This window comes from Pantherophis guttatus, chromosome 1 (assembly GCF_059756535.1).
Source record: "Pantherophis guttatus breed Tessera chromosome 1, ASM5975653v1, whole genome shotgun sequence".
NCBI classification, from domain to species: Eukaryota; Metazoa; Chordata; class Lepidosauria; order Squamata; family Colubridae; genus Pantherophis; species Pantherophis guttatus.
This window is the reverse complement of record NC_142063.1, coordinates 177,988,671-178,000,998: the sequence shown is the minus strand read 5'-3', so window position 1 is coordinate 178,000,998 and position 12,328 is coordinate 177,988,671. Positions and strand designations below refer to the sequence as shown.

General features: G+C 34.8%; 1 protein-coding gene across 1 annotated transcript in view; it reads left to right on the top strand.

The window, feature by feature from the left end:
- Positions 1-227: 227 nt before the first annotated feature.
- ABCA12 (ATP binding cassette subfamily A member 12) overlaps positions 228-12,328 on the top strand; it is a 344,530-nt gene continuing 332,429 nt past the window's right edge. The window contains exon 1 of the mRNA XM_034433493.3: positions 228-650. Coding sequence (XP_034289384.2) covers positions 582-650 — 69 coding nt within the window. The 5' untranslated portion in view covers positions 228-581. The remainder of the gene's footprint in view (positions 651-12,328) is intronic.

Genomic DNA, 12,328 nt, shown 5'->3' with positions numbered 1-12,328 from the left:
TTTTAAATGCTCTTATGGAAAATAATGTCCTTTAAACAAACATTAATATTAATTTTATTTAAATGGAGTACAATGAATGTCTGTCATGTACCTACTTTTTATTACTCCCAGCCAATTTGTGTGCATTAAATCAGGAAAAAGAAATAAAACAGGTCCTACTGGCTTGGCAAGCCGCTTAGCTGCTAGCTTCTTTGTCAATTCTTCTGTAGGCTATATGTGTAGGTGTTAGGGAGTTCCTTGTGGGAGAAAAGGTGCACTTCTTTAATTTCAGCAGAAGCATCTTCTTGGAATGACACCAGCCTTCTCACACCAGGACTGAAGAAAGCTGAGAGAGTAGTATAATATTATAATTAAGCACTCTTTGATTCTCATTGGATGAATCAATCTGTTGCATGTGCAGTAGGACAGTCAATGATGTGCACAGAGCAGAGACAAAGGGCTGAACTGGCCATCTGGGTTGTATAGAAAAAGTGCATAGGCAAAGCAATACGAATCTTCATCACAGCATACATTTTTAGCAACCTAAGCCTGGATCAGAGAAAAGACAAAAACTTCCTTCTTTTGCCGAAGCTCTTCTGAGGATGGCTTCACTCTTCCGACACCTGTGGGTGTTGCTATGGAAGAACTGGCTGAGTGTCAAAAGGCAACCGGTAAGTATAGAAATTAAAAAGCAAGAGAATTTTAAGCATCATGGGATTTGAGAGAAAATATTATTTAAGGAAAGGTAGTAATACACTTTTTGAAAATGATGAGTGTGAAAAATATTTTCTTTAGTGAAATTTGATTGCAAAAATGGTGCTATTTCATGTCTGATCAATAAGAATAAGAATCATAACTGTATATTTTATAGATATATGTATCTATGAGTTCTTACTTGATCAATCCAAGATGCTGCTGTATTTGTGGAAATATTAATTTCTTTTCTTGTTCAAGTGTGCCACATTGAATGGTACCTACAGGTGAAGTGAGGGAGTATTTTTAAATGTTATGTTAACCAAGCAGAAAGTCAGCTAGCAAGCAACATTTGGGTTAGAATCTTTTCTCCATTGCTAATTTTTTCCATTTTTGTTTTGATGGAATAGTAAATAAATATGTCCTTGTATTCTAAGTATTATTTCAATATTCAATATTTCTACTGAGCTGCTTATATCTTTAATTATGTACCTCAAGAGTTGGCAACTTACAGTAGAGAGTATTTTGCTATTTCACTAATTAGAGGATGCTCATCTATATCCATTATGGTTCATTGCACAGTCAGTGAGATATTCACACTGGAATTGACATTTTTCTACCTATTGAGTCCTTTCAAGGACCTGGGATAGGTAGATGTGGATTATATTATTATTACATTTATTTGCTGCCTATCTTGCCATGGGCTATTGTAGGCAGCTCACAACCAAAAAAAAAATAAGAAATCGAAAGGAAGTTTAAACAAAGTGAAAATAATAGAACAAGGAAACAAGGAAAAAGAAAACAAAGAAAATACATCAATATGACTAGTAAAAAAAATGCTATGCTGGCTGCAAATTATGGAAGCTTACTAAATTGGGGAAGGCTGGTTTAGATTAAATTAGAATCTGCACAAGGAAGCATTTATGCAACAAGTAACTTATTAAAGGTAGCAGCCTGCAATTGTATATATTATATTTTATGTACTGTAGCAGAGATGCTGATGGATTATAGTCATTTATTTTTTAACCTTCTCTGTGTTGGATTCTCTCTCCTTTATGATGTGAATTCTTCATGTAAGAGCCTTTCATTAATTATTTTTAACTATAATATTTTGTTCTATATCCCATCAAGGCTGATTCTTGGTATTTTCCATATATCTTGGTATATCCCATCTATATCCCATCAAGGCTGATTTTTGGTATTTCCATATTTTGAAGGGTTCCCCCCTGCATTCTAAACAATCACATGATAATTGCTGATAGGAGATGGCAGTATCTGTAACAATTTCACTTAGCTTTCAACCATTATTCTGCTGCTCTACTAATGGTCTTGCTCCCCTTTGTAAGCCACTTTCTCTAGATTTGCCTTTGAGGCATTTAACCCCTCACTTTTAGCAATGCATTTTCTGTTTTGTTAAGTGCTAAAGTGCAATAAACCAATTTGAGAAATGGCATATGAGCAATGCATCATAAAATAAAGCAGCTCCACTCAACATAGCAGCTTCTGACTATAACAGTACTGACAGAGAGGAAAAGGAGAGTAACAGTTTGGTATCGTGGTGAAGGTGTTGTCCTAGAAATCAGGAGACTCTGAGTTCTAGCCCTGCATTTGGCATGAAAGCCAGCTGGATGACTTTGGCCAGTCACTCTGTCTCAGCCCAACCTCCCACACAGGATTACTGTTGTGGGAAAAATAGGAGGAGGAAAAATATTGTGTGTTCACCACCTTGAGTTTTTTATAATAATAATAAAGACAGGATATAACTAACTAATTAACTGAATAAAATAAGCAATAGTCCCAGTGAAGGCCAAACAGGAGCAACAGGGGGGCTGAATGAAGAAATGGTGACAAACTTTTATTAACATAGCTGCTCTCGTGGCTTGCTAACAAAATAGAAAATTCTGGAGATTTTTAAGGTCCATTTCCTCTGTTAAATATTGTTCATCTAAGCATGCATTTATTAATATACTTTCAGTATAATTTTTCTACAAGTATATTTCTCCTGGGTGTCACATTTATGGAAGTAAAGCCCAAGGTTTTACTGATACTATTCTAAAATGTTAAACATACAATTCATTCACGGCGAGAGGAGACTCAAAAAATATGACAAAACTGTTAAAAAATTATTATTATATGCTTGAAAACAATTTTAACATTTTAAAGAAAGTTTTAGAAGTTGGTAAATGCCCATTCTTGCCATTATTTCAAAGACAGAAAATATCACATTATCCCCCCCCCCCATATTTTGTGAAAATAGACCTTGGGAAAGTTGTATCCAATTTAGCCATAAAGTATTAGCTCTTATCTTAAATATTGTTCCTCTATTTATAAAGACATTTTCTTTTAGCTTATACAGATCTACCTGTTTTGCTTTTTATCTGGTGTACCTTAAAATTTACCAGGATGATTAATGTCCTGCAACAGGCATTAATGGGGAGTGACAGGGTGCTCAATTTTGGTATTTGGTACTACCAGATTTCAGTTATGTACTCCAGGAAAGCATTTTGCAGATTTTTTTATTCTGCCAATTGAAATCTGGTCTCTTGTTAAATAATACAGGTCTTGTTAAATAATATATAGGTCTTGACTATGTACAGCAAATGTGATGTCCCAAGCTATCACACTATTAAACTTAAAACATTGTGCCTTCCATTACAGTAGAGAATGTTATAACTTTGTATTAGGAAAACCCTATCTATTTTTCAAGTTTTTATAGATTGTTCTATTTTTGTATGGCTTTTCCTTTTGAATGCAGATTTTATAAATATATTTTGCCATGATGCTGGATCATTCCTAATTGAGGCGAATGGCAACATTTGAAAAATTGATGATATTTTAAAAAGTAATAATCATTTTTTTTTTTTGCTTTAATTTATATATATGCCGCCCTTCTCCGGAGACTCAGGGCGGTTTACAATGCGTTAAGCAATAGCCGTCATACTTTTGTATATTTATACAAAGTCAGTTTATTGCCCCCACAATCTGGGTCCTCATTTCACCTACCTTTGAAAGAATGGAAGGCTGAGTCAACCTTGAGCCTGGGGAGATTTGAACTTGCAGTAATTGCAAGCAGCAGATTTTAATCTGTTAATAACAGTGCTTTAGTCCACTGTACTACAGGCTCTTCTGTATTTTTAAAGATACAATGTTCCCAAAATAGACTTAATGAGTTCCATGCTTAAATTTAACTTTAATTTATAGATAGATTTTCATATTTTATACTAATAGTATTATGTTTGCAATTTAAAACTAATTTAATTAAAATCCCAAGATGTTTATGTGTTCATGACTAATTAAAATATTTTTTTTCCTGTTTTGTATAATTTGGGGCCAACACTGATGAACAGAACATAGGTCTTTTAAAAATTATTTTAAATCCCACCACTTAACAATATTTTTATATGTCCTCAGTAATCAAAAGCAAATCCTTGTCTGGCTCAGGCAGTGTCATCAAAGCAGTCATCATCAAACGTAGTGTACCTGCAATTATGCTTTAAAAAAAAAATTATGGAGCAAATATTTCTCCAATATCTGAATTGTTCTGTAGTTTTCATAAAAAGGCTTCAGTGACATTATACTGTAGAAATTAAGTAAGAGGGTGGGCAACCTTGTTTTGTTGCTCTTTATATAAACTATGAATGAGATTTACAATTGCTTTTGTAAAGTATTGCTTCTGGATCACATACAGGAATTTATTCCTAATTTACATTTTTACAATGTCTTGAGGAGAAATAATATCAGGTACCTTGTCATTATTGTATTTGTTTATTTGTATTCCGCCTTTATTATTTTTACAAATACCTCAATTGTTGAACATTATTATGAAGAAATAAAACTATTTTTCTCTTTTGTTCCAATGAACCTAGTTTGCCTTTAATGAATTCGTATTGATCCAAAATAATGTAACCCCTCAGTTTAATTTATTAGCCAATATTAAATATTTTAATATCATAATTCAATAGTAAAATCAGTCTGTCATTTAAAATGTCTGATTAATCCTTCTTGGAGTTTAGTTTCTGTTTTGTATACAAGATTTTGTTTCTATATATAGCTATAGTTTTTGATATTAGTTAATAGATATGTAAAACAGTGTCTCCCACCCCCAACCCCACAAGTCGCTGCAGTAGGATACCATGGTCGATGGTATCAAAAGCTGCTGAGAGATCAAGTAGGATCAGAATGGAGGAACAACCACCATCCCAAGCCCACCAGAGATCATTCACCAGAGCGACCAATGCCGTTTCCGTGCTGTGCCCGCGTCGGAAGCCCGTTTGGTATGGGTCTAGGTATTCCATTTCCTCCAGGAACTGTGGGAGCTGTTGCATCACCACAGTCTCAACAACCTTCACAACAACCATATAATGACAGAGGAATTAAGTTTACAAGATGCATGGAGAAAAAGAAACCTAAAGGAGAAGCAATATACATTTTACTCGAATAGGCACATGTTGTGGTCAAGAATAGATATGATGTGGATGTCAAGAGATTTAATATCTAAGATAGGCAAGATTGATACAAAAACAAATACATGGGCAGACCACAGCCCAATAATGATGACATGGAAGGGGCAGAGAAAAAGAAGGAGATAGAGGAGGAGTGTAAGAAATTAGAGAAAGATCTACAAAAAAATCCACCGGACAAAAAAATCAAAAATTTGATGGACTTGCAAAAACATAAATTGAATTTAATAGAAAATGAAGATCTGTCAAATAAAATAAAATCAACAAAGCAAAACTTATTTGAAAATGCAAATAAGCCAGGAAGATGGCTGGCATACAAAATGAAGAAGGAAAAAGAAAAGAAACTGATAAACCAATTACTAGATCAAGATGGAAAGATATGCTATCAAAATGAGGAAAAGAAAAAAATAATTGAGAAATATTATAAGAGTTTATATCAACAAGAGAAGGTGCCAGAAGGGAAAATAGAACAATACTTGCAATGATCCCTAAAATTCCAGAAAAATTTAAAAAGGCATTAGAAGAAAGAATATTGATGATGGAATTGATGGAGGGAATTAAAAAACAAGAATGGCAAAACCCCAGGACCAGATGGATTACCAGCAGAACTATATAAAAGGTTGCAAGATGTATTAAGTAATACAATGTTACAAGTACTTAATGACTTATTAATAGAAGCCAAGGTCTCGAACTCATGGATGGAAGCATATATAACCCTTATACCAAAAGAAGAATCAGATTTACAACAAATAAAGAATTATAGACCAATTTCACTATTAAATGCCGACTATAAAATATTTGCATCAATTATGGTGGAAAGATTGGAGAGGCTGTTAAATGAGTTTATACATTCAGATCAGAATGGTTTTCTACTGAGAAGACAGATTAGAGATAATATACGAATCATATTGGATACATTGGAATATTATGAAGCACATTCAGAGAAACAAATGGCATTGTTATTTTTAGATGCACAGAAAGCGTTTGATAATATGAATTGTCAATTTATGACTATACAACTACAAAAGACGGACTTTGGGGATAGGTTTATTAATATGATTAAAACTAAGATCAATTGGGAAAGGTAATTGTAAATGGTGAAATGACAGAAAAAGTAGACATTAGAAAAGGAACCACACAGGAATGTCCGCTATGTCCGTTATTATTTATTTTGACTCTAGAAATTTTAAACAGAAAAATAAGACAAGATAAAGAAATAAAAGGAATGGAAATTCAAAAAGAAGAATATAAACTACAAGCATTTGCAGATGATCTAATATTTATTATGGAAGAACCAACAGAAATGGGTCCAAAGTTAATTGAGCAAATAGAGGACTATGGAGAAATAGCGGGACTGAAAATCAATAAAGATAAGACAAAAATTATAGTTAAAAACATGAGAGGCAACTAATAGAGAAGTTAGACATTCAAGTCTTCACTACACAAGTAGTGAACAAAATGAAATATTTGGGCATCCAATTAACTTCAAGGTGTATTATGGTCAAGGAAGATAATTACTGTAAATTGAGAAATCAAATTGAGATAGATTTGGAAAAATGGAAAAATTTGCAATTATCACTAATGGGAAGAATAGCATTAATTAAAATGAGTATATTACCAAGAATTTTGTTTCTCTTTCAAATGATTCCAATAAAGTTGGCGAAAAAATATTTTGAAAATTTGAATAAAATGATGTGGAAATACATATGGCAAGGAAAAAAACCAAGAATTAATCTTAAACTGCTCCAAGACTTTAGAACTAGAGGAGGGTTCAGCTTACCAAACTGGAAACTCTATCATCAAGCGGCGATGTTAACTTGGGTTAAAGAATGGATTTTATTGAGAAATACAAGATTATTGACTTTGGAAGGACATGATTTGCAACTAGGTTGGGACGCTTTTCTATGGTAAGGAAAAAACAGGATACCCGGATACTTCCAGAGACATTGTGTAAAGAATGGTTTGTTAACAGTATGGGAGAGAGTGAAAGAAAAACATTATATGAAAATACCAATGTGGCTTTCAACAATAGAAGCATTGACACATCCAAATATGATTAACATGGAAAATATTGTGAGATATAAGGACATTTTAACAGAGAAGGGAGAATTAAAACAGAAACAAGAACTAGAAAAACAAGGGATTGAGACAGGCTGGTATACGCAATTGCAGATACAATCAAGATATGATAAAGACTTGAAACAGTATGGTTTTAATTTGAGAAAATCAGAATTGGATGAAATAATGACTGGAACAGATGAAAAAATGATTAAGAAATTGTATAATTACTTATTGCAAATCCGATTAGAAGACGAAGAAGTAAAAGAGACAATGATAATTTGGGCAAAAAATTTTGGTTATACAATAGAATTAGAGCAATGGTGGGATTCTACCGGTTCACACCGGTTCGGTAGAACTGGTTGTTAAGTAGTTAAGCAATTTGGAGAACCGGTTGTTAGAAAAAAATCTCCTTTTGTTTTTTCCACTTTACAGGGTTAATCCTGTAAAGAATTTTTGTTTCCTAGCCTAATCTATTGCCCTGCTTACAGAAACTGCCTCTCCATTAATCCTTATTACATTCTTGGCAGTACACCTAGATTTACTGTCGCTTCCAGTTCAGGAGCTTCTTGGGTTTTTTTTGTTTTTTTTTTTTTTGTTTGTTTGCTTGACTTTCTTAAAGGGGAAGGGTTTACGGAAAAAATGGAAAATGCTATACGAGGGATGTTGAGTAAAGATCTAAACCAGTGGTTCTCAACCTTCCTAATGCCGCAACCCTTTAATACAGTTCCTCCTGTTGTGGTGACCCCCAACCAGGGGTGGGTTCTAAATTTTTTTACTCCTGGTTCTGTGGGCATGGCTTATTTTGTGGGTGTGGCTTGGAGGTCATGTGACTGGGTGGGCATGGCTAGCTGGTCATGTGACCGGGTGGCCATGGCTATGTGTATAGGGACTAATCAGAGGGCTGAAAAAAGTCATTTCTGACAGGTCCTCGCACTTTTGACTGGTCCTCACACTTATGACCATCCTCACATTTATGCCCGTGCAGCATTCTTAACAACCATGTCACTCATTTCACAACTGCTTCTTTTCATCATGGTGATAAGATAGGACAAAAAACGTAAAATGTGAGGAAAGTCGTAAATTCGAGATCTGGTCAAAAGTGCGAGGACCAGTCAAAAATAACTTTTTCAGCCCTCTGAGTAGTCCATGTGCACAAAAGGACTACCCAGAGGGCTGAAAAAAGTGATTTCTGACAGGTCCTCGCACTTTTGACCATTCTTCGCACTTATGACTGGTCATCATTTATGCCCATTGTAGCATTCTTAACAACCGTGTCACTCATTTCACAACTGCTTCTCTTCACCATGGTGATAAGATAGGGCAAAAACATAAAATGTGAGGACAGTCGTAAGTTCAAGGACTGGTCAAAAGTGCGAGGACCAGTCAAAAATAACTTTTTCAGCCCTCTGAGTAGTCCGTATGCATAAAAGGATACAGCAATAGAGAGGGATGAAGGAAGGGAAGGGAAATTAGAGTAGGAGTGAGGGTAAGAGAGGGAAGAAGAGAGGAGGAGAAGGAGAAAGGAAGAGGAAGTAGGGAGGAGAAGAAGAGGGGGAGGAAGAGAAAGTAAGAAGGAAAGAAAAGAGAGAGGTGGTAGGTTTGAGGAGAAAGATTGCTGTACAATAAAAAAGATGAAAGGGAAGAAAGCCAACCCCAAACAAATATAAAGATATTAAGATAAAGAATGAATTGTTAAACTTTAAAGAATAAAAGAGAACAAATATGAATAAATAACAATAATTAGAAACACACATACAAACATACAATGTATTTTCTTTGAACAGAGTATTTGGCCGGTTCACAAATTTAAACAGTGTTAAACTGTTGAAGTGTTAAACATTTCAATTAAATTTACAATTTCTATATTTCCTTTTTGCCATATTTATTCCTCATCTATTTTTGTAAAAAACCAATATTACCCTTCATCCTCATCTCTAATCTTAATCAAATTCAATTTTTCCCTTCTATTCTATATTATACCCCTTCCCATTGTCATCTATTTTTATATCCATCCTCACATTGGTTAATTATGTAATATTACAGTTGTTTAATATAAATTCAACATTTTAATATAAATAAATTAGTTATATAACTACCTTTTTTGTATATTAATCAATATGAACATGAATATTCCAATTATTTCCATGCAATCCAATTTCTTACAAATCAATTAATTATATTTACCAATAATAATAAACCAAATAACTTCCCCCATATATTCCTCCAAACCACAATTTAACCATTTCTGCTTTCAACACAATACACAATTAATAGTATCTCAATTATTACAATTCCCTAGTTAAATAGAGCTTTTTTTCTTTTCTGTTTTAAAATCTTGAACTCTCCTCTTTTGCCCTAAATTTCCCATTGTTTGCACCTACCTTTTTTGGTGAGGAAAAAGAAAAGAAATCTGCCTGCCTAATTTTCCAACGTTGCAGCAACAGCAAAGCCAACAGCCTGCTTTACTTTCATTTTCGTTTTTCAGCATAGCTAGGGGAAAAAAAGTCTGCTCCAGCAAGCAGCAGAGCCCTGAGCAAAACAGCTGAGAGCAAATCAGCTGAGAGTCGGGAACCGATCTAATCAAGGGCTAATTAGCCTATGCTGAAGCTCTGCGGGCCAATAAAATTACAAAAAAACACCGAACCACTTGTTAAATTGCTGGCTCGCCCGCCCCTCGCCCACCACTATTTATTGGCAATAAATAGTGGTGTGGAGGGGCGGGGCAAGCCAGCAATTTAACAAATGGTTCCCCCTAGAACCGGCAGAATCCCACCACTGGCTATAGGGCGGCCCTTTGAAGCCCCGCGGCAAGAATTTAAACAGTTTTTTTTTCCTCTAGCCATCAGGTGGGACTCAGGAGGCAGCAATAGATTGGGAGTGGGCGGGGTAAGTGAACGGCCGGCGATCCTACAGAGCAGAGAGTGAGGGTGAGTGAAGGCATGGGGGGGCGAGAGAGGGCTTTGGCGACCCCTGTGAAATGGCCGTTCGACCCCCAAAGGGGTCGCGACCCCCAGGTTGAGAACCGCTGATCTAGACGCTCAGAAAAGGGCTAATAATAATGAAGGAAAAGATAGAACCGAAGAATCAGCGAACAAAAGAAGAAGACAAGGAGGAGATAATAATAAAAATAAAGTGATTGATGAATTAAACCAGGGGGAAAATATTTTAAGAGAGTTGAAAAGATAATTGGAAATACAGGAAGATACTCTTGAATGGGAGAGAGGGGTTTGGGCAGATACTTTGGAAGTTAGGCAGCGGAAGAGGGTAGAGATGGGAGAAATACTTAGATTGTATAGTCAAGAAGTAGATGCAGACAGAGATAAAGATCCAAGAAAGGAATATGGGAGGCAAGTCCAAAAAAAGCATAGCAACTAAAGTACTGAAGCGGGCAAGAGACAATGGTTAGAAAGGAAAGGGTTTCTCTTTTTTCTTTGAGATTTTGATTTGCTTTTCTTTTTCTCTTTCTTTCCCTTCGTTTTTTAGAATGGTGGCATGATTAGAAGTTAGGTAGAAATAAGAGAAGGGGGAAATATTTGTATACACATACCTTTATATAATGGAATAAAAGTAACAATCAAATGGGGAAACTAGAGATTGAAAGATGGTATTATTAAGTATGTTTGAATAATATTATGATTGGCATTGTAATAATATATTGAAACACTGAGCAATTAAATAATGAAAGAATATACTTTAATATAAACATATGTATTACTATCAGAATTATATAGATTTCTTGCATCTTGTACCATCTTAATATTAATTATTACCTTTCCCCCCTGCCATATAAACTTCCTCATTATCTTGTTTAGGTATTGAAAATAAGTCTTTTCAATTTTTATAGGAATTGTCTGGAATAAAAACAATAACCTCGGTAATATATCCATCTTGATTATTGCTATTTTTCCCATAAATGATTGTTGCAAATTTTTTCAAATTTGTCTTTTTCATTTATAATAATTATCCTCTTTTATTGTTACACATCTTGAAGTTAATTGTATTCCTAAGTATCTCACTTTTTTCACAATTTGTATATCCAATTTCTCCCTTAATTCTCTAATTTTCTTTTTTGTTTTTCTGTAATATTTTTACCAATATTTTTGTTTTTTCTTTATTTATTTCTAAACCTGCTACCTCTCCATATTCCTCTATTTGTTCTAATAATTTGGGTCCTGTTTTTTGGGGTTCCTCCAAAATAAATACTAAATCATCCACGAAGGCTTGTAGTTTATATTCCTCTTTTTAAATTTTCATCCCTTTTATTTCTTCATTTCATCTTATATTTCTATTTAGCATTTCTAGAATCAATACAAATAACAATGGGGATAATGGGCATCCTTGCCTTGTTCCTTTTGTTATCTTAACTTTTTCTGTCATCTCTCCATTCATCATTATCTTAGCTGATTGTTTATCATATATTGTTTTTACAGTATTCATAAACCTCTCCCCAAAGTCCATTATCTGTAGTTCCTTTATCATAAACTGCCAATTCACATTATCAAAAAGCACTAAAATCACCCATTATACATATATATTCATAGTCCAATTCTATGTTTTTCCTGGGTAGCTTCTTATAAAATTCTTCTTGTTTGTCATTTAGATCAGTGGTCCCCAACCCCCGGGCCGCGGACCGGTGCCGGGCCGTGGAGTACCTGGCACCGGGCCGCGCAGCGGCCGGGGGACATGAACGCTGCAGCGCAAAGGCTCCTGGGCCGTGCGCAAAAGCTCCTGGGCCGTGCGCAATGGGCCGTGCGCAAAAGCTCCTGGGCCGTGCCCCCACCCCTGCGCGCGCTCAGCGGGCCGCGGCGATAAAAAGGTTGGGGACCACTGATTTAGATCGTATAATGCTATCAAAAGTATTAGTTTAAAATTCATTTTCATTTCCACCATTAAAATCCTGCCTTCTTCATCTTCAAATATTAATTTAGGCTCTAGTTTTTCTTTGACATATAAAACTACTCCCCTCTTACTTTGTTGTATCAATGAGGTAAATAATTTTGAATGCTCTAATAATTTTGTATGTTGTTTTCTAATATGTACTTCTTGTAAGCATATAATGTCCATCTTTAGTCTATTTAATCTGTTAAAAATTCTGTTTCTTTTTGTTGCCGAATTCAGTCCATTTACATTTATTG